Here is a 25717-nt window from a genome sequence, read left to right as displayed (position 1 = left end):
AAAAAAAAAATACCTTAATACACACTTTTAAATTATAACATCTTAAAAAAGAAGTGTACATAATGGGTTTTCTTTGTATAGGGTCCTAAGCTATGCATTATTTGACTGAAATATTGCAACTACATTCAAATTGAAAACATAACATTTAGAGTTTACGTGATGATCATTTCATCAAACACTCCTAAATACTTCAAAATTAGTCATAATTGACAACTGGTTAAAGGAAAAATTTTAAATATATATATATTTTATTAATTTTTAATTAAAACGATTTTAATTTTTAGAAAATTGACAAGGATTTAACAAATCAGTAGATCATCCCTCATACATGCTTGATTTCATGCTTGGAGTGCAACATTGCAAGCAATTTGGGAGAAATTGGGGAAATTTTGAAATTCTCCCAAATTGGACCGCCTACACTCAAATTTCTAAATTAGTGTATGTGATAATCATTTCATCAAATACTTTAAATACTGCGAAATTAGACTCAATTGATAGTTAGTTGAAGGAAATTTTTGAAAAAAAAAAAAACATTAAGAACATGAAGAACCAATGGATGTCAAAATCAAAGCTCCAACTCCATGATTTTTCAAGCAAAACATGAAGAACCAATGTATTTAAAAGCATTTAACACTGATTGAACATAATTTCAACAAAAAAAAAAAGGGATTGGAAATTGAAAATTTTCACCAGATCGAACATGCAGGGTATATCGACGCTACCTATGCGTTTCGTATCGCACAGGTGGGATACAAGATATATCATGGGATATATCGATCGATATCGTCAATATTTAAAACATGGGAAACCGTTCCACGTTACGGGGTCGCAACGACCGTTGCAGAAAAAATGGCTCGTAACAATCCATCACGAGGCCGATACAAGTTTTTCATTTTTTTTTTCAATAATTAAAATTAAAAAAAAAAAAAACTGTAACTACCATTATGGCCCGTATCGTAAAGGTAAAAATGGCGGCCATTATGGCCTCCGTTACAGTTGCAAAATACCTTGCCCATAAAGAGAAAACTCTTTAGTCCAACTAGTTTCCCTCCTTAACCCCATATTTCGAAGCAATTACTGCTCCCCATAACCCGCCGCCTTCAAATCCAAACCTCCACAACCACTTGCCAAGCAACGCAAGATTCATATGCTCTAGTTTCTTGACTCCTGCTCCCCCTCCCTCGAAAGGTTTGCACACCTTATCCCAACTACGCAGATGAAACTTACGATTTTCCTCAGATCCTTGTCATAGAAAGTCCCATCTCAATTTCTCCCTCCCCCAAAAATAGACTTCGGGCATTTAAAAAGACATGCAACTTTGATGAGAGTTAACCAACATCCCAAGAAAAGTGACAGCTCTTCCATCTCAAGAACTTCCTTTCCATCCTTTCAACAACCTTATCCCACAAATGATTTATCCACTTGCCAACACAGAAAGGAAGACCAAGATATGTAGAAGGAAAAGAGCTTGTGTGGCATCTAAACACCTCAACGTATATAGCCACTGCCTCCTTGGGCATATAGACCCCCCAATAACTCATTCCTAAGGATGTTGAACTTCAATCACGAAATGACCTCAAAACATGTCATAAACTTCATCAAATTGTCCATCATCATCTCATCGACATCGAAAAAGAGAATAGTATCATCAGCGAGCTAGAGATGAGAGATCTCAAGCTCGACATTCACCAATCTAAGGCCACTGATAACACCCACGAATCTCCCTTTGTCCAACATCTTGCTAAAAGCCTCTACCACCACCATGAACAGTAGCGCATGGGTTGCCCTAATGAAGGCCTCTTGGGGCTTTAAAGAAACCTTCCAAACCGCTATTAACAAACACAAAAAACCTAGCAGATCAAACGCAACCTAACATCCACTTTTGCCCGCACCCCAGCCACCCAACATGTAGTCGAGGAAATCTCAATCAATGCGATCGTAAGCCTTCTTAATATCGAGCTTGCAAACAAGTCCTATTTTACTTTCCCTATGCCTCGTGTCAATACATTTATGGGCTATCGGCGTGTTGTCCAAGATTTGCCCCCAGCAATAAATGCGCTTTAGGCGATGAAGATACCATAAATAAAACCATGCCAATATTTTAGCTAGAGTTTTATATGGCCCCCAAATGAGATTGATGGGCATGAAGTCCTTCAAGCACCTTCCTTTCTCCGTAATCAAGGCTCTGGCAAGGAATCTCAAAAAAATTCAGAGCATTAGGATATGTTTATCTAAACTTTGGTTCCATTTCAACTCAAACAATTTTCTATTTGAAAGAATCGTTGGTGACACCTTTCAGATTTGACTTCCCTAGCAATTTTGTTGTTTGATTCAAGTCCCATTTGGAGGACAATCTTACATCGAGGCATACTCCTTAGCCTCTCAACCCTCTCCGTAGTTGACGAAATCCTCAGAATTTCCATGTTGGAATCATTCAAAACCTCTGAGCTTTGACATTTCTTCTTGAACTTCTGTAAAAATGTTGTACCATTTGGCTAGCATTGCAGACAATTTCTATGTTTTGATTGGAAAGAGTTTTGAGAACGGGAACTTGGAAAAATTGAATTTTTAGAACGGGGACTCGGAAAAATCTGGAAAGCAAGACCCTTCTCTCTAAGAGAAATGGTCAATTTATAGACAATTGAAGTGGCGACTATGTGACTAGAGGGAATCAAATCAATCGATTAAATGGCAAACACATAAATTGAATTCTGTATCCCAAAAAGGAAAAAATTGAAATTTCACCGAAGTGGTTAGTTAAATTGGTATGGAAGCTAATTTGAGAGTAGTAGCAAAAATTGGAGCGAAAAACAGTTACCCAATTAATTTTAAGAGGGACAAAATAGTCATTTTTTGCATGGAAACCAACTGAGAAACATGACGAACCATTTGATTGTGGGGCTCACCACTAAATATACACGAATCGGATTGGCTGATTTTGGTAGCATTAGAAAGTTGGTTTGAAGTACTTCAAAGCACCCAAAGATTGCACAAAACACGACTCAAAAACATGAGAAATTAGTGACCAAAAATTAGACTTTACACGAAACGTAGACCAGTTGACTAACAACATTTTGCAACACTCCAATTATGGGGCCACCATCAGACATGCACAAATCATATCAAGGTGATCTTGGTGTCATTAGAAAGTTCACAAAGAGCACTATAAAATGGACCCAAATGATGTAAAATGAACCTCAGAAACAAGGTGTTCCATATCCATTATGATATGCCCGTAAAGGCCAATGCATATAGGTAATGGTCGTGACTGTAAGTCTGTAACACGATACGGGGTAAAACGGGCAGTTGGTTTTTTGGGACTATCTACCATTACGAAGGCCGTATCGGCCGTTAAAGGGCATAATGACCATTACCCCCATAATAGTCGAAAAACAGCAACTTCCTTTTTATTTAAATCCATTTTTCTACTATTCTCATTTCAAAAACTCTCCTATATTATTTTACAGCAAATTTTGACCACTCTTACGGTACTTTTTAGGATTAACACCATATATTGAAGCGATTTGAGCGAATAGAAGCTTCAAGGACTATTTTTTCAAATAATTGAAAAGGTGGTATTTATGCTCTTTTTTCCGATTTCTAGTTCTAACGCTTAATTGTAATTTGTAAACATTAGAGACATATAACCATATTCATAAATTTACCAGACAACCCAATGCAACACTCTCATCAAAGAGTGGACCATTACACTACCATAAACGTGTTCAAAATAAAAACCGAATACATAATTGGAATATTTACATTATTTTGAATTTTCTAGATATTTTTTCAGAAAGTTTCAGGCCAAAATAATAATAATAATAATAATAATAATAATAATAATTTAACCGTTACAATGGCCGTAAAGGTCTTTACGCTCCCATATCGCCCGTTACGGCCGATACCCATATTAGTAATGGCGGTGACCATTACGGCCACCGTTACCGATACAGAATACCTTGCTTAGAAATTGAAGAAATTGGGGCTCAAGAAAGGGAGTTTGCAAACATGCTAGTGGAGGAATTTCTCTGCCAACTACCCATACCCACCAATTGAGACAAATCATGTAATCTAGTGGAAGAAATTCCTCAACCAGAAAGAGAAGTGCCCCAAAAACAATGTGTGGGGCCCAATACAACTGTCCCACAAAAATCACCTTTTAACAAAAAGTTTACAATGTCTAGGGTACAATTTCGGTCAAATCTGGACTAAAGGACATTTTCACCAAATCTCAGTCAACATTTGAGCAAAACCCTCCATTTTGATCAAATCCGACAATCAAGGCCCTTCACAAAGTGGGATGTCTGCACTCATCTTTCTTGGCTCAGAGACAGTTTTGGTCACCAACATGAGCTAGGAAATCTCAAATTTCATTTCCTTTGGGCCTGTTTTAGATTCGTTGAAAAAAAAAATGATGAAGATGGTAGAAACACCATTTCTAGAAAACAACAAAAAATGAAAGCACATTTACCTTGCTTTTCAACAAGATTTTCTTGAAATATTTCTCTTCATTTGCAAATTTGAAGGGGAATTTTCCATAAAAATTTTACTCAAAGATAAGGTGACACGTGTGCTAAATACAAATTATGACATGTGTAACATTGGCACGTGTGGAATGCTTGAAGATGGATGGTGGCACGTGGCATGTTGACACGTGGTGCATGTTGGGTGCTTAAATATGGAAGGCGGCATGAGGCACAATAGCATATCTAGTACATTCGCACATGTGGGGTGCTTGAAGATGAGGGTGGCAAATGTTGCACATATGGAACATTGGGGCGTGCAGCACATTGGCACACTTGAAGAGGACATAGCACATTGGCACGCGTATCGTGCTTTAAGACGGATTCTAGCACATGTGGAAATAAAAGGACATTTGAACATGTATCCTGTAGGGCACTTGAAAGTGTTCGGTGGCACACGTTGCATGTCGCATATTGGAACATCGCACACATGAAGCACTTAAATATGGAAGGTGGCCATATTGAATGTGGCTCGATAGCACGTGGCACATGTAGGGTGTTTTGAAGATGAGGGTGGCACATTGGGGTGTGTCACACATTGAAACATGAGTCACTAAAAGATACACGATAGCTTAAGTTACACATGTGGCAGAATAGCACATGTGAGGTGCTTTAAGATGGATGGTGGCACATGCTGCACATAGGGCACACTAGCACACGTGGGGTACTTGAAGATGGATGGTTGCACGTAGCAATTAGAAGATGGGCAGTGACATATGCTTGCCTATGGGGCACTTTATAAAAAGATTGGTTATTTTCTCTCACTTCACTTAATTTCTTTGAAACGATGTTTCTTAAGTTTGGGCAAGGAAACGGAAAAGGGCATTTTAGGGAAATGGGAGCAAATGGAAACGGCATTTCTAAGAAATTTACAAAAACAAACAATTGAAACGCCATTTTCACGAAAATGACTTTTCCTCAATTTATATTTCAACAAATCCAAACAGGCCCTTCATTTCCTTTGTAAATCCAGCCACAAGGAAGATCAAGACCCTGCAGTTCTATTTGAAACTGATCACGAGCTGGAGTTCAAACAAGATTCTTATATCCAACATTCTTCCTTCATTTCTTTTGTTTTGATTTTCCGAAAATTCTGCAACATGCAGAAATTTATTCTACATTGAATTTTACGCGGTCAAAATTAGAGACTGCATTTGCGGGCAGAGAAAGGTGCCTCACACCTTCCTTTCTATGTAACCAAGGATCTTACCTAGAATCACCAGAAAATTCAGACCATTTGGACTATTTTTCTGAATTTGGTTTCCATTTCACCACAAGTAGCATTGCTTGAAAGTAATCGGTGGCAACTCCTTTCATATTTGACATTCAGCATTTTTTGCTGTTTGATTTGAGCCCCGATTTGGAGGAAAATCTTACAGTCATGCACTATGATTCCCATATAATGCAATTAAAAAAAATGACATGTGGGTAATGCATGGAATACGTGGTGAAGCTTACCATCTGCCAGTTGCCTATGATGCCCAAATACCTCAAAATAGGTAATTCTACCACCAAACACAATATCTTAGCAAGAGTAACCCTACCTCCATGCGGTAATAACTAACAACTTCCCCTGGACAGCTTCTTTAAACATACTAGAGGTTTTTTTTCTGAAAGATCATACTAAAGGGTTTTTTAGGTTCCTAAATTCTAATCGTTAGGGCTAACCCACCAATTTTACACAACACAATACCTGCAAATCACATTCCTCCATGTTGATATCTAATGCTTCATTTCTCAACATGTCAACTCTTTGATTACTTGTTTTATAAATCTGCTGACTTTTTTACCAAATTCTAGCATGGTAGATCAAAACCTTAGCTTGGCTTGATCACTCAAAATTGACATGAGTCAACTCTAATGACCAACCAATGGAACACGTAGCCAAATTGATTCATGGAACACAAATATAGCCTGCACGGTTACCAAAATGCACTCACAATTCAACAGGAAACAAATAAATAGAATAACTAGCATCAGTTCTCAAAGTGCAACATATAGAACGTCTAAATCTGGAGACGATTGGGAAGACAAACAAACAAAATCAGCAACATGAGGTCACAAAATGGAATAAAACTATGATAACCGGATTCTTCTGTGCAGAAGAAAAATCACATGTTCAAATGTTTTCATACTAATTCATGAGCGGCATGGGAAGCCCATGTCCCAGGGTGCACCATAGAGTAAAAGCTGGTAGCTAATTATTGTCTATCCATACTAATTTACAAACTACTCAAAGTACTCTTGGAGGTAAAACAAATATAAGATCATAACTAGCTAATGATTTTAAATAAGTAATAATGTAGCCTTTAAAAAAAAAAAAAAAAAAAGGTCGTGTGCTACCTGCAGATGCTACACAATTGGGTACACGTAACTCTTCTAGAGATTGTATGAAATATTGTTTCATTCACATATAAAACTAACTAGTTACAATAACCTAGCTACTTTAATCTGGTACCAAGATGCAGATACTCACAGTCACAAACATGGTAGGGGAATGCAACTCTCCATTTAACAAAATCCAAGACACAAACGCAAGTCTCCGATTCATAACCAGCTATTCATATCCAATTAGTTCTTACTTTAAAATTTTCCCAATTGTATCAGGTCTGTTTCTATTTCTATTATCATAATAGCATTTGTAAAGGTGCTCTAGCTGACCTATCAGTATTTTATACTGTAATTACTCCTGATAATACTAGCTACTGTGATGCAGGAAAGGTTGTGAAGGGATAATGAGAAAGATCACCGTCTTCCTCAAGTGATAAAAACCTTGAATCCACAAGGATATTTTCTTGAATCCACAAGAAAAAAAAAAAAAAATTTGATAAAACTCAAATAATTTTTAATGCAGGGGCATTTTCACACCGGGCTCAAGTGGGGTCACTTGTGGGATGCAAGGACACACTCGGGGTGGGTGACCCATGTGATTTGGGGCCCACGGGGGAGGTCTCGTGTTTGAGACTCCTCACCGGGGGTGATTAATGTGCATTTCACACCGGACTCAAGTGGGGTAGCCCGTGGGATACGGGGACACACTCAGGGTGGGTGGTCCATGTGATCTGGGGCCCACGAAGGGGGTTCGGCCGAGGTCCTAACCCATGCGATGTGGGGCCTGGGCTATGAGATAAAGATTAATTTGCTATACTCTAACAGTTCGAGTTTTTAGAGCGAGTGGTTAATTGTCCTACATCAATTTTTTATTCAAATAATGTGCAAATTGCCTTCGATTACTCCATTACATCAGTAATAATTAAGAAAAATAAACCCTAATTCATAATTACCAAAAATAGCAAATTACTAACCCTAATTAAGAGTCCTAATTCAACTAAAATAAAATTTACCCAAAATGGCCAAAATAGAAAATCTAGATAAACCTTACTAAAGGAGTCCTAGCATGATTAGGAGCTATTTCTATTTTTTTAAAAAATCCAAAAACTCTAAAAATAAGGAACATGACAAAAATCGAAATTACTAAAACTAGTAATTTTTTCTAAAATCCCGTTTTTGAACCGGCAGCTTGTGTTTTCTTGTGAAACGAACTGACGCAGCCCACATTGTGGGTCGATTCACCCCGGATGGCCCGTTACAATAAAGATTGATAGGTCGTGCGTCCCGTAACGATACCTGGATCAAAAGTTATGGTCAATTTACAATTCACCATATTTTGGTCCAAACATGCTAGGACTGTATCTGTGCCACGCCCTACATCATACTGGCATAGATAAATAACTATATACAGTATCTTGGAGATGATATAAAAAATAATAGCACTCCTGTCTTAAGATGCAGTTTGGCAGTAACTACCTACCTTGTATTTTGTTTTCTGAACTGAATAAAATTAAAATATACAGCTAAGTGTATGCAGCCTGTTTATCAGGGTACAAAGAATCCAAACACACATCAATGTCACTGTGTCAGATTCCTGCACTCATATGCATACCCATTCAAATTAAGTTCAAGAAGAAAAGACTGAAGGTTTCGATCAGATCAGCTACATGGAAGTTTTTAAAGAAAATAAAAAACAGAAAGAAAAGAGGAAAAGGGTTCCCTTACATGGCCAAGGGTTTGATGTGAGAATTTATTTTTTCATTTTTTCATCAATATTTCAGTTTAAATTGAGCCAAGAAGTTTTTAAAGAAAATAGAACACCGAAAGAGGAAAAGGTTTCCCTTACATGGCAGGGGTTTGATTTGAGAATTTCTTTTTTCCTTCTTTTCATCAATATTTCAGTTTAAATTGAGCCAAGGAAATTTTTATAAATAAAAAAAAAAAAATGGATGAAGAAGCCAATGTCACCATACCGGATCATTAATTCATAGTAGATCCTTTTCAACTCCAATAGTGAAGGTATATCTGCAGGAGCCTCTTCAACGATATTATCACCTTCCTTGGGCTTTTTCTTCTCTTTTGAAGTATCTGCATCAAATACTCGAGGACTAATTTTCCTTGACAGGATCTGTGCTCGCACATAATCTTGACGGTCCAAACACAAACGAACCTGTAGAGTTCAAAAATTCATTAGATCAGTTAGGACACAAACTAGCATTAGCATCCATCTGCTATAAGCATCATCCATTAATAAATAAAGCCCACAAGTGGTCAGCAAGAAACAAACGGTAAAATAATGGTCATACTTGTTCAAGGATGAATGCTATCTTCTCTGTTTTCGCCATTGCTCCAAATGTTTCCACCTGCAACACAGTATCAATAGAAGGCAATGCTAAGGAAAATTGGGACAACAAATCGGGCCGGACCATCAGTTAGGCCTGGCCCGTCGCAGACCAGGTTCGCACCAAGACTTGAAGGCCCAACAGTTGGATTGGGTCAGGTCTAGAAATTCATTTCCGAATCTTGATCGGGCTAGGCTCAAGGTCATGGACATAGGTCTGCCCGGTTTTGTCAGGTTGGGACTGGGCTATGATAATAAAATTGATGCATATTTTTTGAACATTTATGTCTTTCATACTGATAATATGCAAGTAGACATTGCTTAAAGTTGACCAATTTTCAATCAAATCAGGCTTGGACCTAAAAACTTTAGCCATTTTGGATCCACGTCAGCTCAGGCTTTGTATTTCCAGGTGGCTCAGGCTGACCCTGACCCGACCCATTGACATGCCTACTGCTGCTGAAGAAACCAAACTTTCATAACTCAAGCACTAATTGCTCTTTAAAGCCAAGTATAATTAAAAGAAAACAAACATTCATCTACAGGATAAGTAGGGCTGTCAACAGGGTGGGCCTAGGGTCATCTTAGGCCTAGATTTTTTTGAACTGTTCGAGGCAGGCCTATTCAAATTTCACATTGGCTAGGCCAAGCTAAAGCCCATCAACAGCCTTAAAAGTCAGATTGATTGCTGAAAATTTTAGAAGGATATTAAGATCCTGGACTACACTTACAGCAACTTCTTGCATCAAATCAGCTGCCTCAGCAATAAGGCCCTGTTCTTCCTTAATCTTTGCAAGCTTCTTGATCAGCCGTGCCCTTTCTATTTCCACATATATCTGCAATGTGTGTGGATAAATCAAATCATCATCTTAGCCTTATTGCAACTAATTGTGGTCAGTTGTGTGGATAAATCAAATACAACACCTAAAATGGAAAAGAAAAGGATGAGAGCCAGAACTGCAAAAAGGTACAAGCGAGATAGGAGCCATCTCCCAACTCATCAAAAGGGATCACCTTGCCAGCAGAGACAGTGTTCAGTGTTTTGATTAGCTCTATACGGGCTTCAATATCTGGGGTCTCATCAATGTATTGCATTGCTTGTTGGACCATTGCAGTTACTGCCTGCATGCAGCAAATGAACCAGTGATTAGTGACAACCAAAGTCATTAAAAAACAAAACAATCCAGCATAAAATCCAAGATGAATTGTCCGTATGTACACAATCAAATAGTGTTAACCAAGTTTAGGTAGATATGAGACCTTAAGGGCATCGCATATCAAGAGCTATAAATAAAATATACGCCCGGTCTAGTAGACACCCAAAAAAGAGTTTGTCTGGTTTTAATCAACAGTAATTATGCAGTATTATAGATCTTGATTTCTAATGCATAATGACTTCCATCTCATTTTAGTTAACGGTAGTTATGCGCTAGAGATCAAGATCTCTAATAAATAATTACTGTTAAGTAAAATGAGATGAACACGTTTTTAGGCATCTACAAGACAACGCCTAAGTCTGATAAATGAGTTAAAATGCAAAGGACAATCAGCTGCCAACTGTCAGACAATGTAGGATATCATTATCTTGCATAAAGCACCCATTGTAGCAGTTGGCCTTAACTCGTAAAATTAGGTGATTTGTTTTTACATTCTTTGGGAACACTGGTGGGGCCACCTACACCAATATTTTTAGACAATCCCAAAGAAGCATGGGGAGAAGCAATAGAGCAGCAGGAAGAATCACAAGAAGCCCTCAGACAACAAGTATAACCTATCCGGCACAAACCACATAAAACCGAAAGAAGAAGCCATTTTGGATAAATTGAAGCTCGAGTCTCCACTCACACTATGAGCAAACTTCTTCAGCAAGGCCTTCCTGAAATTTTTCAAAAAAGGGATAGGTAGGTTGTAGGTTATTAATGTGAGCACCATGCTGGCCCTACTCCCATTTAAAAGTTTCCTCTGAGTACCTAGAGCATCACCCTTCCCCCCACAATTAAGTGATGTTTCAGTAAAGACCCAACTACTCCTGGCCCAACTGCAAAGTTAAAAGAGGAAATTGTCTTTACTATCAACTCCGTGAACAGAAACAGTAACTGAGGTCGTGCCAAGTGTTCAAGCATTTAATTGTGCCCCTTCATAATGTCCAAACTCCAAACTCTACATTTTCTGTTAGTGTCCACTAACAACTTGCAAAAAGTATCTTATTCCAATAAATCAATAACCCAGTGAATGTGAATCAACTGAGAACTTGAATGCTCCATATAACCATTACACCTTTTTTTATGACAGAACTTTTATTACAAACAAAAGAAAACGAAAAAAAAAAAAAGAGGGCCACCGAGAAGGCAGCTGAACTACAACCTAAGAAAATCCAAATTACAATCCTTTAAAGAAGGGGAACAAGAAGCCAATTATATAATCAACCCTTTGGGATGTGCCTTCCCCCGACTTGCTAACATTATTAAAGCATCTGTCATTCCTTTCTTCCCAAACAGCCCACCAAATAGCAAGCAAAGCCATTCTCCAAAGTGCTATCTTCCTCTTCCCAAGGCCTACCCCATGCCAAGCACTAAAGAGGAGATCCACCAAAGCCAAAGCTGACCACATCACCTTAAAGCGGCCCAGAATGTCTGCCCAAATTGGATTCAGAAAAAGGCAATGCACAAAGAGATGATCAACTGATTCGCACAAAGAGATGATCAACTGATTCCTCATCTTGCACACATAGCATACAAATATTAGAGATGATCATAGCTCTTTTTTGAAGGTTACCGATAGATAGGACTTTCTTCCTATCCACCAACTAATCAAAAGCCGTTATCTTAGGAGGGACCATTGTTCGGAGTATCCCCGATATTATTCATAGCTCCAACTCGGCGATATTGATATATCCCACCTATTTGATCCAATGCGCATTTTCGATTTTTGATTCATGTTTTTGTTATAAATCACATTAAACCAATGTTAAATCGTCTCAATATCGTGCATGTTGTGATCAGTGTTTTAAATATCAACGATATCAGCCGATATGTCCCACGATATATCTTGTATCCCACCTATGCGATACGAAACACACAGGTAGTGCCGATATATCCCACCTATTTGATCCAGTGAGCATTTTCGATTTTTGATCCATGTTTTTGTTATAAATCACGTTAAACCAATGTTAAACGGTTACAAATCTATGATTCTTCATATTTTCCATGAAAAATCATGGATTTGGAACTTCGATTTCAAGATTTATGGGAGATGGGTCAAGTTACGGAAAATTGAGAAAAATCAAAATTTCTCAATTTCTCGCAAATCAGTTGCAATCTTTGTATCCAAACACAAAATTAAACATGTATGTAACCTGATCTAGTGATTCTTCTTTTGCTTTTGAATGTATTATTTGTGTTTCCATACATATCTTCTTACGTTTATAAATTATACCTTTGAATATACTCGCATCAGTTCAGTTGGAAAGCGCATATATTAGGACATCATACAAAGGAAAACCCTATTATGTGTAATTTTTTTTGCAATGTTTTGATTTCCAAGTATGTATTGATGTCTTTTTCAATAATCCCTAAAGTTTCATTAAAAATTTTGACCAATTTCCCAATGATCGCATGTTTCCCAACAACGGTGATACATTACGCGATACAACCGATATATCCCATATGATAACTGATATGTATCTGTATCCCAAGGGTGAGATGCATTACGCAATAAAAATATTTTAAACATTGGTTGTGATAACGATAATATCACAATATTAGCATCGAAAAAATGAACACTGCGTAGCATACAACCATGAGCCCATAAAAAAATTAAACTGAATTTTTTTAATAAACAAAATTTTGGCAATATTATCAAAATATCACTGATACACGGACAATACAAGTGACGTTGAATTTACACAAAAGGTTCAGAGCTAGGAAGAATTTTCTCTGTTTGGGTCGGAGGACATTTGGGTCCTCATCTGGGGCATTCCCCTTGACATCTGGGATGACGAGTTCTTCATCGCCGCAGCCAAGCTCCTGGGTACGTTGATCGAGCTCGACAGAAAAACCAACTTAGGTGAGGAGATGGCAGTGGCTAGAATGCGAATCCACCGTACGAAAGGTTTGGCCCTTCCGTCCCACATCCGAGTCCATGCGGTAGGGAGAGAGATCCCTCTTCCAGTGCAACTGGAGGAGAAGGATGGCCCACTTCCAAGGTGGGGCAACTAGCTAAGGACTCTCTTCCCTCTCCAGCCACGTCCAGGGGAGCGGCGGAAGACGATGCGGGATCACGACCTCAGTACTCCCGGGTAGTACGGGATACCCACTCTACTGCTCTCCCTACGGCCATTATCGCGTCTGTCAAAGAGCAGACGTCGCTCAGTACGCGTGGCGCTCCTGCGTCGCCTGATCGAGTGTGGGTTTCGGAGGTCTCGACACGCATCCTTCGACCAGACGTGAGCCATCCAAGTGGCGAGCACCTTTTCCCCATTGCTGAGGATGCAGGCCCTCATCATGACGGCTGCAGGTTCTCAGGTAGGAGTGCCCCCCCCCCCCCCCCAACAAAATGATCGCATGTTTCCCAACAATGGTGATACATTACGCGATACAACCGATATATCCCATATGATAACTGATATGTATCTGTATACCAAGGGTGCGATGCATTACGCAATAAAAATATTTTAACATTGGTTGTGATAACGATAATATCACGATATTAGCATCGAAAAATTGAACATTGCATAGCATACAACCATGAGCCCATAAAAAAATTAAACTGAATTTTTTTAATAAACAAAATTTTGGCAATATTATCAAAATATCACTGATACACGGACAATACAAGTGACACATTGAATTTACACAAAAGGTTCAGAGCTAGGAAGAATTTTCTCTGTTTGGGTCCATAGGACATTTGGGTCCTCATTTGGGGCATTCCCCTTGACATCTGGGATAACAAGTTCTTCATCGCCGTAGCCAAGCTCCTAGGTACATTGATCGAGCTCGACAGCAAAACCAAGTTAGGCGAGGATATGGCGGTGGCTAGAATGCGAATCCACTGCACGAAAGGTTTGGCCCTTCCGTCCCACATCCAAGTCCATGGAGTAAGGAGAGAAATCCCTCTTCCAGTGCAGCTGGAGGAGAAGGATGGCCCACTTCCAAGGTGGGGCGACTAGCTCAGGACTCTCTTCCCTATCCAGCCACGTCCAGGGGAGCGGAGGAAGACGACGCGGGATCACGACCTCAGTACTCCTGGGGAGTACCGGATACCCACTCTACTGCTCTCCCTACGGCCATTATTGCGTCTGTCAAAGAGTAGACGTCGCTCAGTATGCGTGGCGCTCCTGCGTCGCCTGATAGGGTGTGGGTTTCGGAGGTCTCGACACGCGTCCTTCGACCGAATGTGAACCATCCAAGTGCGCCTTTTCCCCATTGCCGAGGCTGCAGGCCCTCATCATGACGACTGCAGGTTCTCAGGCAGACGCATGGCGCTTTCTCAGCGGCCCATCGGGATCACACCAATGCTACTCTTCCACGTGGCATTTCTCCGTCCAAGATGAGGCCAGTTGATCGACCCGCTACCGGCAATAGCCGGTCTCCTGTCATGATCGAGGCCTTTCCCTCGACACATGGTGGTCCCTCTTCTGATCTTGCTGGAGCAAAGGCCACGTGTGTAGCCCAGTTGCCGATGATGGAACCACGTGTTCGCAGAGTTTCTTCCCATCACTTTGCTTCTGGTCATTCATTCTCAGGGGGTCCCTCCCCTTGGTCACATGGCAACTCCAGAGCTGATCGGATACCATTCAAACACAACTCCCCCTCATCGATGGGGGTCAGGGCCAATATCAGGCATCTTATGTTTCATATCAACCGTCCATTTCAGACCTTCTCGGGTCCCATGTCCTACGCCTTCCGAATCCGGACCCGTGCAATTTAAATCTTTCACTTCTTACAAATTCAAATGCTAATTGCAGGATAGGTATATCTTCCAGAGAGAGGTCTGATCTTCCCCCTTCCGCTTCGGTTTCCCCAGCCATGATCCAAGTTGTTGACCAGTCGAATCACATGTAACAAAATATCAGGCCGTTATCAGCTTCTAAGTATGGCAGCAGACAGCAGTCACGGTCCACCTCCACCCCTCTGCGGTTCGCCCATTCTTCCAGGAATCCCCCGTAACTAGAATGTTCGGAGCTCGACCAAGGCTCTTACCAGTCAGACAACCCATCCTCCCCGTCATTCATGCCCTCTTCCCCGGAATCTTCTCTCCGCAACTGGACCGAGCATAGCCTTCTAACGTTATTTCAAGAACAACCAGACACCGACGTTATTGAAGCAGAACCTCTGCAGGTCTGCCTCGAAGTCACTTCTGAATCTGCTCAGGTTGCAGACAACCATATTGAAGACAATCCGATTAGAGCTACACTCATTGACACCATTCACTAGAAAAAGTGAATCAGAGATGTCATGCGGCATGTTGGGAGGTATCTAGGTCTCTCTTTTGAAGACTGCCCAGAAGACTTTTTAGCTCTCCTTCACTACATTGAGAACCGTGGTAGCCCTCTATCAAACTCGAAGTCTCCAAGAACTCGCCGCACCAGATCCGAGAGCAGGAGAGAGCTGCTAAGTCTTGCGGATGGTCTTTCACACTCAGAGGTCTCCTCTGGTAGGGGGAGGAGCCAGGGCAGCCGGGGAAGTTTGTTTGATTAATGAAGTTGCTTTCTTGGAATGTCAGAGGCGTTGGATCCAAGCAGAAACGATGCCTTATCAAGGACATCTGCGATCGCTCCAATCCAGATATGGTCTGTTTTCGGGAGTTAAAGGTTTTTGGTTGCAACGAGCGGCTCCTGAGTACCCTATGGAAGTGCAAAGACATCAAGTGGATCTCTCTGGATGCTATCAGTAGCGCAAGAGGTATAATTGTTGCCTGGAAGTCCTCCATTTGGTCCCTCCTCACCAGTTGGACTAGTCCTTCTTAGTCTCAGTGATTCTTCAGCACACATCTTCAGGCTTCTTATGTCTCCTCTCCTCTGTCTATGGCCCGAATCTTGATTCCTGCAGGCCTCAGTTCTAGGGAAGAGTTGTCCGATTCCATCCTCAGATTTTCAGGGCCCTGCTGCATCATGGGAGATTTCAATATCATCAGATACCCGGACGAAAAGTCCCATGGCCATGGCGTCACTCCTGCGAAGGCTGCCTTCTCTCGGTGGATTGAAAATCACGAGCTGGTGGACCTCTCGTTGCTTGGCGCTAGATTCACCTGGTCCAATGGCCAGGCCACTCCAACTCTTTCCAAACTTGACAGGTTCCTCGTATCTACTGCTTGGCTCGACTCGCACCCCTCTTCCTCCCAATCCGCCCTTCCCAGAGTCACCGGATCACTACCCTATCCTCCTAGATGTGGAGGATCAAAACTGGGGTCCTAAGCCTTTTCGGTTCGACTGCTCGTGGTTAAAGATAAACGGCTTCAAGAAGATGGTCAAGGATTGGTGGTCGACATTCTTGGTTGAAGGTTATGTAGGGTTCAAGCTTAGCTCCAAACTGAAACATCTGAAGGCCGCACTGAAGGAATGGAGTTTCAATGAATTTTGTGGTAAAGAGCAGAAAGCCGATGCTCTGCTTGCTGAATTGCAAAGAATCGATTCTCAGGCTGAAGGGACTCCCATGTCTACAGACATTATGGCTAGAAGAATTCAGATTATTCAAGACCTAGAAGGTAGGGCGCTGCAAAAGGAAATTTCGTGGAAGCAGAAGGCTAGAGTTTCTTGGCTAAAGGAAGGGGATCGTAACACCAGGTTCTTCCACAGTGTGACTAGTATGCACGCCAGGAACAACTGGATCAGCAGTCTCCTCGTCAATGGTACCCGGATTGAAGACAAAGCCAGAATAGCCAATGAATCTGTTCGTTATTTCGCGGCTCTCCTCAAAAGTGAAGAAAGGCGCAAACCAGTTCTTGATAATCTCTTTTTTAAGAGGCTCTCGGACGCTGATGCCGATCTTCAAGAGGCCCCTTTCTCTGTTGAGGAAGTCAGCCGCACTCTAGCCTCTATGGCTGGGGACAAGGCCCCTAGCCCGGACGACTTCCCCATCCTTTTCTTCCAACATTTTTGGGAGGTGGTCCAAGGCGACGTGATGGAGTTCTTCACTGAGTTTCATGACAGAGGCAGGTTATCCAACAGCTTGGGGGCATCCTTCATCGCCCTCATTCCAAAGATGTCAGGGGCAGTCTCCCAAAGAGTTTAGGCCGATCAGTCTTCTGGGAGCCCCCTACAAAATCTTAGCTAAAGTGCCGACTAATCGTCTCAGTAGAGTGATCGGAAGCATTGTATCTGGCAACCACAATGCCTTCATTGCTGGCTGGCAGATAGTGGACACAGCCCTCATTGCTAACGAGTGCCTGGACTCCACCTCCATATCAAGAAAAAAGCACATCATCTGTAAGTTGGACATCGAAAAGGCTTATGACCACGTGGACTGGGCTTTTCTTCAGTATCTTTTGAATCCAATAGGGTTCGCCAAGAAGTGAAGAGGCTCTGGATGGAGGAATGCAACGAGTCCGCTCATTTTTCTGTTCTTCTTAACGGATCCCCTAAAGGTTTTTTCAAGAGCTCGAGGGGACTTAGGCAAGGCGATCCGTTATCCCCATTTATTTTTTTTTCTCATTGTGATGGAGTCCTTATCCAGAATGTTGCAACAAGGTCAAGCCGAAGACGTCCTTCTCAGGATCTCTATCCCAGGCATGCGTGACCCGATCACTCATATCCAATATGTGGACAACTCCCTAATTTTTTTATATGCTAGTACCAATAAGGTAGAAAATCTTCGGACTGTTATTCGATGCTTCAAAGTTGTTTCAGGGCTGCGAGTCAATCTAGTGAAATCCAAGCTATTCGGTATCAACATCGACAGCAACGAGATCGCGGGCATGGCGGCTATCGTCGGTTGCACTGCGGCTGCTTTCCCTACTTCCTTCGTTGGTCTCCCACTCTGCGCTAGTAGGCCCCCCTTAAGGATGTGGGAGAAAGTCACTTCCAGATGCGAGAAGATGTTGACGAGATGGAAATGTCAATATCTGTCATTAGGTGGGCGCATTACCCTGATTAAAGCCTCCTTGTCCAACTTCCCAATCTACTTCGTGTCTCTTCTCAAATGCCCGAGCGCGGTGTTAGCCTCGTTAGAAAGCTTAAGGCGTGACTTCTTATGGCACGCAACGGAGGTCATGCAGAAATTCTATTTGCTTAAGTGGAAGGAGGTCTGCTGTCGCATGGTTGATGGGGGGCTGGGATTAGAGTGCTCAAAGACATGAATCGTGCGTTGATGGGAAAGGGGATTTGGCGTTTGGGAGCGGAATCAAGGAGCTTTTGGAACTTTGTTATCAAACTCAAATATGGGGAATCTGATGGTGGTTGGACTAAGGAGTCATCCTCTTACAAGGCGTCCCCCATTTGGAAGGACATCCTCAAGTTGAAAAGGAAGGTGGTTAAGAGGTATTGGCTTCGATCTTGGCAATGGGGGCAAACATTTGTTTCTGGGAAGATAATTGGATTGGGGACAATTCCCTTAAGAGTTCGCTTTCCAACCATCTTCTCTCTCGCCTCACAAAAATTAGTCTCTGTTTCTGACTGCTACGAGATTATAAGCGGAAAGCCTGTTTGGAGTATCGGTTGTAGAAGAAATCTCCACGACTGGGAAATTGCCGAATGCGCTGAATTATTGGAATGCCTTTCAGCCATCCTGCCTTCTTCTTCTACTGTTGACAGTTTGAGATGGAACCCTAACAAGAAAGGATCCTTCTCTGTCAGATCTCTATATAGCTTTCTGACATCCATCAACCCAAACACGCCCCATTTTTGTGGAAAGATGATGCTCCTCCTAGGATGGTGGCTTTCGACTGGCTTGCAGGAAGAAAGAAGATTCTCACTATTGACAACCTCAGGTGCAAAGGGATGATCATTCTGAATATTTGCCTTTGTTGCATGCGGGAAGTAGAAACGGTCGATCACCTTCTTGTCAACTGTCCTTTCATTCAACCTGTTTGGGCGGCTTTACTTCACTCTTTCCACGTTAGTTGGTGTCTGCCGAAGAAGACTGAGACACTGCTTTTATCGTGGCATGGTGTGCAAATAGGCAAGTCCAAAACTAAGCTTTGGAGGATGGCGCTCCTCGCGGTTTGGTGGTTCGTGTGGGAAGAGCGAAACAATCGTTGTTTTCAAGACATGGCTAATTCTGCTGACTTTGTGCTATCTAAGGCTAAAAGAGCCTTAATCGAATGGGCCGCCCATGTTGCTTCTTTTAAAGACAGTGATAATCTTTTTCTAGGATTTTAGTTTCGATCTACTATCTCCGTGGATCTTCCTTGTTTCCGTTTTCTGTTTTTTCTTTTAATGAAATCCTCATCTTTCAAAAAAAAAAAAAAATTTACACAATAGAAATATTGGCAATACATTAGCAATATCGATACATTGGCATTACAGGCAACGCTTGGAATTTACACACTAAAAAATATTGGCAATATTGAATCATTGATACATTGGCGATACATCATTGATGCCGGGAATTTCTGATACTACCAGTGTTATTGGTATCGCCGAGCTAGAGCTACGGATAACATCACGGATATTTTGATAATATCGAGGATACTTCAAACAAAGTGCATCACCAATATTTTCAACTGTGTAAATTCCAAGTGTTTTTTGTATCACCGATGTATCAATATTGCCAATATTTTCGACTATGTAAATTCCAGGTGTCACTTGTATTACAAGTGTATCAGTGATATTTCAAAAATATCACTGATGTATCGCCAATGTATCGATATCGCTAAAAATCTAATTATTTTTTAAAAAAAATCATTTTTTTATGGGCACATGGTTGTATGATGAAATGCATGTCTGTATGTGTGTATATGTATGCATGCATGGATGAATGGATGGATGTATCCATAGATGGATAGATACATGGATGGTTTTATGGATGTGTATGTGTGTATGCATGCATGGATGGATGGATCGATCATGTGTGTTTGTATGTACGTATGTGCATGCATGCATGGATGGTTGGATGGATCCACCATTTTCCCCAATGTTTCCCTATGTCAACGATACATGCTTGTAGGCCTCATTAAAAGAAACTTACTATTTGATTACTAAATATGCAAATATGCATCTTTTTCACTATTATTTTATTCTTAAATAAACAAATATTTATATTTCAGTGTCTCTTAAAGTTTCACTAAAAATTCCACCATTTTCCCCATGTTTCCCTAATGTTATTTCAAAGAATCAGCAATATTATCAGTAATAACAATATTGTTTTTGTATCCCCGATCAACGAAACTTACAATGATACTAATACTTCAAACACTGGGAGGGACATTATAGTGCCAAACAAACTTGGTGTGCACTCCTCTATGTCGATCTCCCCCTCGCAAAAGAGAATAAGGCTTGACGGAGAACACACCTGACTTGTTGGCCTTCCACATCAACTTATCTAATTCAGAAATCGGTACGTAAAGATGGATACAATCATGAAGAGCCACAAACTTATCAACTTCCTCATCATAGAGAAATCTCCTATATGGAGGTTCCCAAACTACCGCCCCACCGATGCGAGAGAAACAACCCGCCACCATAACAGAAGAGTGCGAAGCCAAACGAAAAATGGTAGGGAACTCATCTTTTAAAGAGGATATCCCAACCCACACATCCTCTCGAAATATGATTTTTTCACAATTTCCCAGCGAAAAGTTGACCCCTTCCGATGACGACTTCATGGAAGAGACGCCTTTCCACAATCGGCACTCTATAGACTGATGAGCCTCTTGTCCACCAACCCCCTTCTAAGCACCCATACTTGCTTTTGACAACATCTTTCCAAAGCACTCCTTAACCCTCCCCAAACCTCTAAAGCCATTTCCCAAGTAACGAGATGTTCATAGACTTTAGATCCTTAATCCCTGCTCCCCCCTCTTCATAGCTTTTATACTCATCCCAACTCACTAGATGAAATTTCATCTTCTCCTCCACCCCTTGCCATAGGAAATCTCATCTAAGCTTTTCAAGCCTTAAAAGCATTGACCAATGCCAACTTCACAAAAGAGACCTTTCCACAAAGTCGATGCTCTATAGATTTATGAGTCTCTTGTCCACCAACCCCCTTCTAAGCACCCATAGTGCCTTTGGCAACATCTTTCCAAAGCACTCATGCACCCTCCCCAAACCTCCAAAGCCATTTCCCAAGCAACGTAATGTTCATAGACTTAAGAACCTTAATACCTATTCCCCCCTCTTCATGGCTTTTATAAACCTCATCCCAACTCACTAGATGAATTTTTTTCTCCTCCACCCCTTGCCATAGGAAATCTCATCTAAGCTTTTCAAGACTTAAAAGCACTGGTGTCGGACATTTGAAAAGTGACATGAAATAAAGAGGGAGATTTGATAAAGCCACTTTCATTGCGTGATATCACCACCAAGAGATAGATATCTAACTTTCTATCTAACAAGCTTCCTCTCAAACCTCTCCACCACCTTATCCCAAAGGTGTTTGGACGAATTACCCAAACACAAAGGCAAACCCACAAACATAGTCGGAAAAGACCCAGCTGCACAAGCTTTTCCACCTAGCAAGTTTCCTTTCAAACCTCTCCACCACCTTATCCCAAAGGTGTTTGGCCGGATTACCCAAGCACAAAGGCAAACCCACAAACATAGTCAGAAAAGCCCCAACCGCACAAGCAAAAAAAAAAAAAATGGCCAACTGCTCCACTTCAACCACCTCCATCCAAACCCCAAACATCTTTGCTCTTAGCAATGTCAACTTTTAAACCCAACACCACTTTGAAACAGTGAACAATAGTTCACGGATTATCCACCATTTCAAGGTTGGCATCACAAATAAGAGGGTGTCATCAACAAATTGCAAATGGGAGATGAGGGTGGGCATTCCCTCCATCTTGTGGCTTGAAAAGAAGCCCTCCTCCTATCCTTTAGCAAGCATTCTACCCAAGGCCTCAACTACCATAAGGAAGAGAAAAGGAGAAAGGGTCCCCTTGGCATAGACTCCTAGCGCTTTTGAAAAAGCCTTTTGGGGAACCATTAAGGAGAACCGAGATGCACGCCTAACCTACACACTCCCGGATCCACTTCCTCCACTTCATGCCACACCCCATCTAAAGCAACATATAGTCAAGAAAGCTCCAATCAACATGATCATAGGCTTTCTCTATATTCAGCTTGCACACTATTCCTTTTTCTCCACATTTGTACCTAGAATCAAGGCACTCTTGAGCTATTAAGGCATAATCTAGAATTTGGCGACCACGCACAAATGCACTTTGATTGTCATAAATGACACTCCCTATCACTTTCCACAACCAAGCCACTAGCACCTTTGTCAAAATTTTGTAAGGCCCTCCGATGAGACTAATTGGCCGAAAGTTACATCATGTATAACCACACAAGTTCAGAAAAATAGAACAAAACATGGACCTCAAGCTAGCCTATGGACAACCATTTTTTTATATCCTCACGTTTCCAGCATTAAGCCTCATGCGCTGACAGTTAGTATGCAAGTGTGACCAAACCAACATCAGGGTTCATACGGTTATATCAAGATAATAAGATTTCGAATCAGAAACCCACTTGACCATGAGCAGGTTTCAGCTTACCCACCACAGAAAGACACAAAGATGGAAATAGATTTCACAAATTCAGGATTAGAAACATTCATGAAAATTTTAACCTCTCAAGTCTCAATGTCTTTACCTGCTTAAGCTGACCCCTTCTCTTTGATAGAAGAATGATTTGATCATTTAGAGTCTTCCATGCACGAGCTTCATAACAAAGCTTCACTATTTCAATAACAGCATTCTTGGTTCCAGCGACATCACCAGCAAGCCTCATTTGCTTCTCCACATTCAAAAGGGACTCTATGGAAGCATCTAGATTCCCTTCCTGCAGATACCCAAATATTACAAAATCAGTTATCCCTCTCTGTGAGATACAAACACTAATTAACTCTAGAACAAAGAATAGCTCAAGTTACTTTATGGTGATATGCTAGGCAAAATGTGTTGATTTCCAAATCGATACACCCAAACCAGCGGTGTTTTACTCCAGAACAGTGTTCAAAATATCAGTATCGCGTTACATATCGCACCCTTGGGAAACGGACATGGGAAAACATTGCGAAATTGGTTGAATTTTTCAAAGAAAATTCAGTTATTGTTTAAAAAAAGACATCAATACACACTTATAAATCAAAAAATTACAAAAAACAAGTGCACCTAATAGGCTTTCTTTATATGGGGGCCTAATCTATGCACTGTCTAACTGAATTGATGCAAATATATTCAAAGTCTATTCATATAATTTATAAATGAAAGAAGCAGTGTAGAAACACAATCAATACATTCAAAAGCAAAAGAAGAATCATTAGATCGGGTTACATGTTTAATTTTATGTTTGGACACAAATTGCAACCGATTTGTAAGAAATTTTGATAATTTTTTTTCCGCAACTCGTCACATCCCCTCTAAATCTCGAACTCAAAGCTCACAATTCATGATTTTCATAAAACATGAAAAATCATGGATTTGTAATAATTTAACACTGATTTAACATGATTTACAAAAAAAAAAAAAAAAAAAGGGATCGAAAATCAAGAATGCTAACCGGATCAAACATGTGGGATATATCCCACTACTTGTGTGTTTCGTATCGCACGGGTGGTATACAAGATATATCGTGGGATATATCGGCCGAAATCATCGATACTTAAAACACTGCTCCAAAATACGGCATCGGGCCCATCTTCAAGTGATCCATGCTCCATATCAGATGGGCCTCACTGCGGTGAATGGTTCTGTAGATGACACCTCTGGAAAAACCCTAGATATATGGTTTGTAGCCCACAAATGGATGCCATGATGGTTAAAAATGAAAGACAGAGAACAGTCCATATGCAACTGAAAAAAAAAGTTGGCTAGGATTATTCCATGGAGGTGATTTCTGGCCCATCGTCCATCCACAGTGAGTCTGCCAGGTGAAAATTTTGGACCACTGGAAGATGGACCCTCACGAACAGGAAGCTGACCCGCTGGCCCAAACCAAGAATGCCATGTATGGTTGAAAGTAAAACACATCCAGTTTTCCATACACAAGGGAGAAATTCTTCAGCCCACATGGCCAGGATTATTCTACAGTGGGACCCACCATAACGAACAACTTGGATCACAGAAGGCCACCCCCAGCAGCAACAGTACACTGACCACAAATCAAAAGTACCGCTAGTTCGGATATTAGCGTATATTCATTTTATTCAAATAAACAGCAGAAAGAAAGAATTTTCCATCTCCACAAAAAACCACATACAGAACAAAACCAGCTAAAGAAAGGAAACCCTAGAAACACAGAAATCCTTCTGACAGAGAGATATCTGACGCCGTCGAAATCAACGAAAGCATCGAGCGGAGTACAGAAGAGAATTTAAAGATCTTATGTAAACAATCTCAGAAAATTCTAAAAAACGACCGATAAATTTCGATTTTTTTCGAATTTCAGTGGCGGAAAGATGAACAAAGCTCATATCGAAACCGATTGAAATGAGAAATAAGCAATTCGATATCTGTTAAAGATAGAAAGCGTAGAAACTCACCATTTTTTCAGTCGATCTGAAAAAAAAAAAAAAAGGGAAGAGAAACCCTAGGAGAGAGAGAGAGAGAGACCAAGGGCCTATTTGGATGCGTGTGCGTCGGGTAAGTGGGAAGTGTCTTAACGGGGAAGTCACTTACAGGTAGCGTTTGGGAGAGAAAAATCACCACTATGTAACTTACAACCTGTAAGTCACTTACAGGCAAATCTAACAAAAAACTGCAGGAGGATGGGGGTGAGAAGTCACTTCCTTATGAGTCACTTACAGGCTCAACGGTCGGATTTTTAAAAAGAGGGGAAGAGGGAGAAACGCACCATTTCCTCGTCTTTCATCAACCAGTCGAAATAGCTCTCCCTCTCTGCAATCTCTCTCTGCAGTTACCGCCTTCCGTCTCTTCTGCTCCTAAAACGGTAGGTTTCATCAACCTTTTTTAATCCTTTCAAAACGAGAGTAGTTTCATTAACCTTTTTTTATCCATTTTTTCACGTGTATCATGGGCCTCTAATCCGAACGGTACATGTGATGCATCATCCCATGAAACCATCAAAGACTAATTTTCGCCCTGATTTAAAACTCCGGTGGACCATAGAAAAGAAAGATGCAAATCAAGATAGGAAAATGTTTTCTTTTGTCATGGCCCACTAATGCTTTAGATCAAAGTAAAAGTTAGATCAAGTATCATGGGATTCTGCATCACGTGGACCGTTCAGATTTTGAACTCAAATCACGTCCGATGAGTTCTCAAAAAGTTCTCAAGAGAACTCTTGCCAACTGGTGAGCGCGGCCGAGTATTCCACATAAAGGGGTTGCGTGCTGAGTAATGCATAGACTCTGTGGGATCCACCGTAATATATGTATTTGATCCATATTGTCCATCCATT

At 41.0% G+C, this 25717-nt stretch overlaps 1 protein-coding gene across 5 annotated transcripts in view; it reads right to left on the bottom strand.

Moving 5' to 3' along the window:
* LOC131258380 (26S proteasome non-ATPase regulatory subunit 12 homolog A-like) overlaps positions 1-25268 on the bottom strand; it is a 29090-nt gene extending 3822 nt beyond the window's left edge. For 2 of the 5 annotated variants that reach the window (XM_058259677.1, XM_058259688.1), the window contains exons 1-6: positions 25151-25268; positions 22949-23137; positions 10210-10317; positions 9927-10031; positions 9161-9217; positions 8828-9024 (exon numbers count right to left, since the gene is read on the bottom strand). In XM_058259677.1, the coding sequence (XP_058115660.1) occupies positions 8828-9024; positions 9161-9217; positions 9927-10031; positions 10210-10317; positions 22949-23137; positions 25151-25168 (674 nt within the window). In that variant the 5' untranslated portion in view covers positions 25169-25268. Of the gene's footprint in view, positions 1-8827; positions 9025-9160; positions 9218-9926; positions 10032-10209; positions 10318-22948; positions 23138-23857; positions 23885-24397; positions 24416-24839; positions 24922-25150 lie in introns of those variants that run through there. The other 3 variants (XM_058259705.1, XM_058259712.1, XM_058259697.1) reach the window with 3 other exon arrangements.
* Positions 25269-25717: the final 449 nt, after the last annotated feature.

This window comes from Magnolia sinica, chromosome 1 (assembly GCF_029962835.1).
Source record: "Magnolia sinica isolate HGM2019 chromosome 1, MsV1, whole genome shotgun sequence".
NCBI classification, from domain to species: domain Eukaryota; kingdom Viridiplantae; phylum Streptophyta; class Magnoliopsida; order Magnoliales; family Magnoliaceae; genus Magnolia; species Magnolia sinica.
This window is presented reverse-complemented; position numbering and strand designations above follow the sequence as displayed.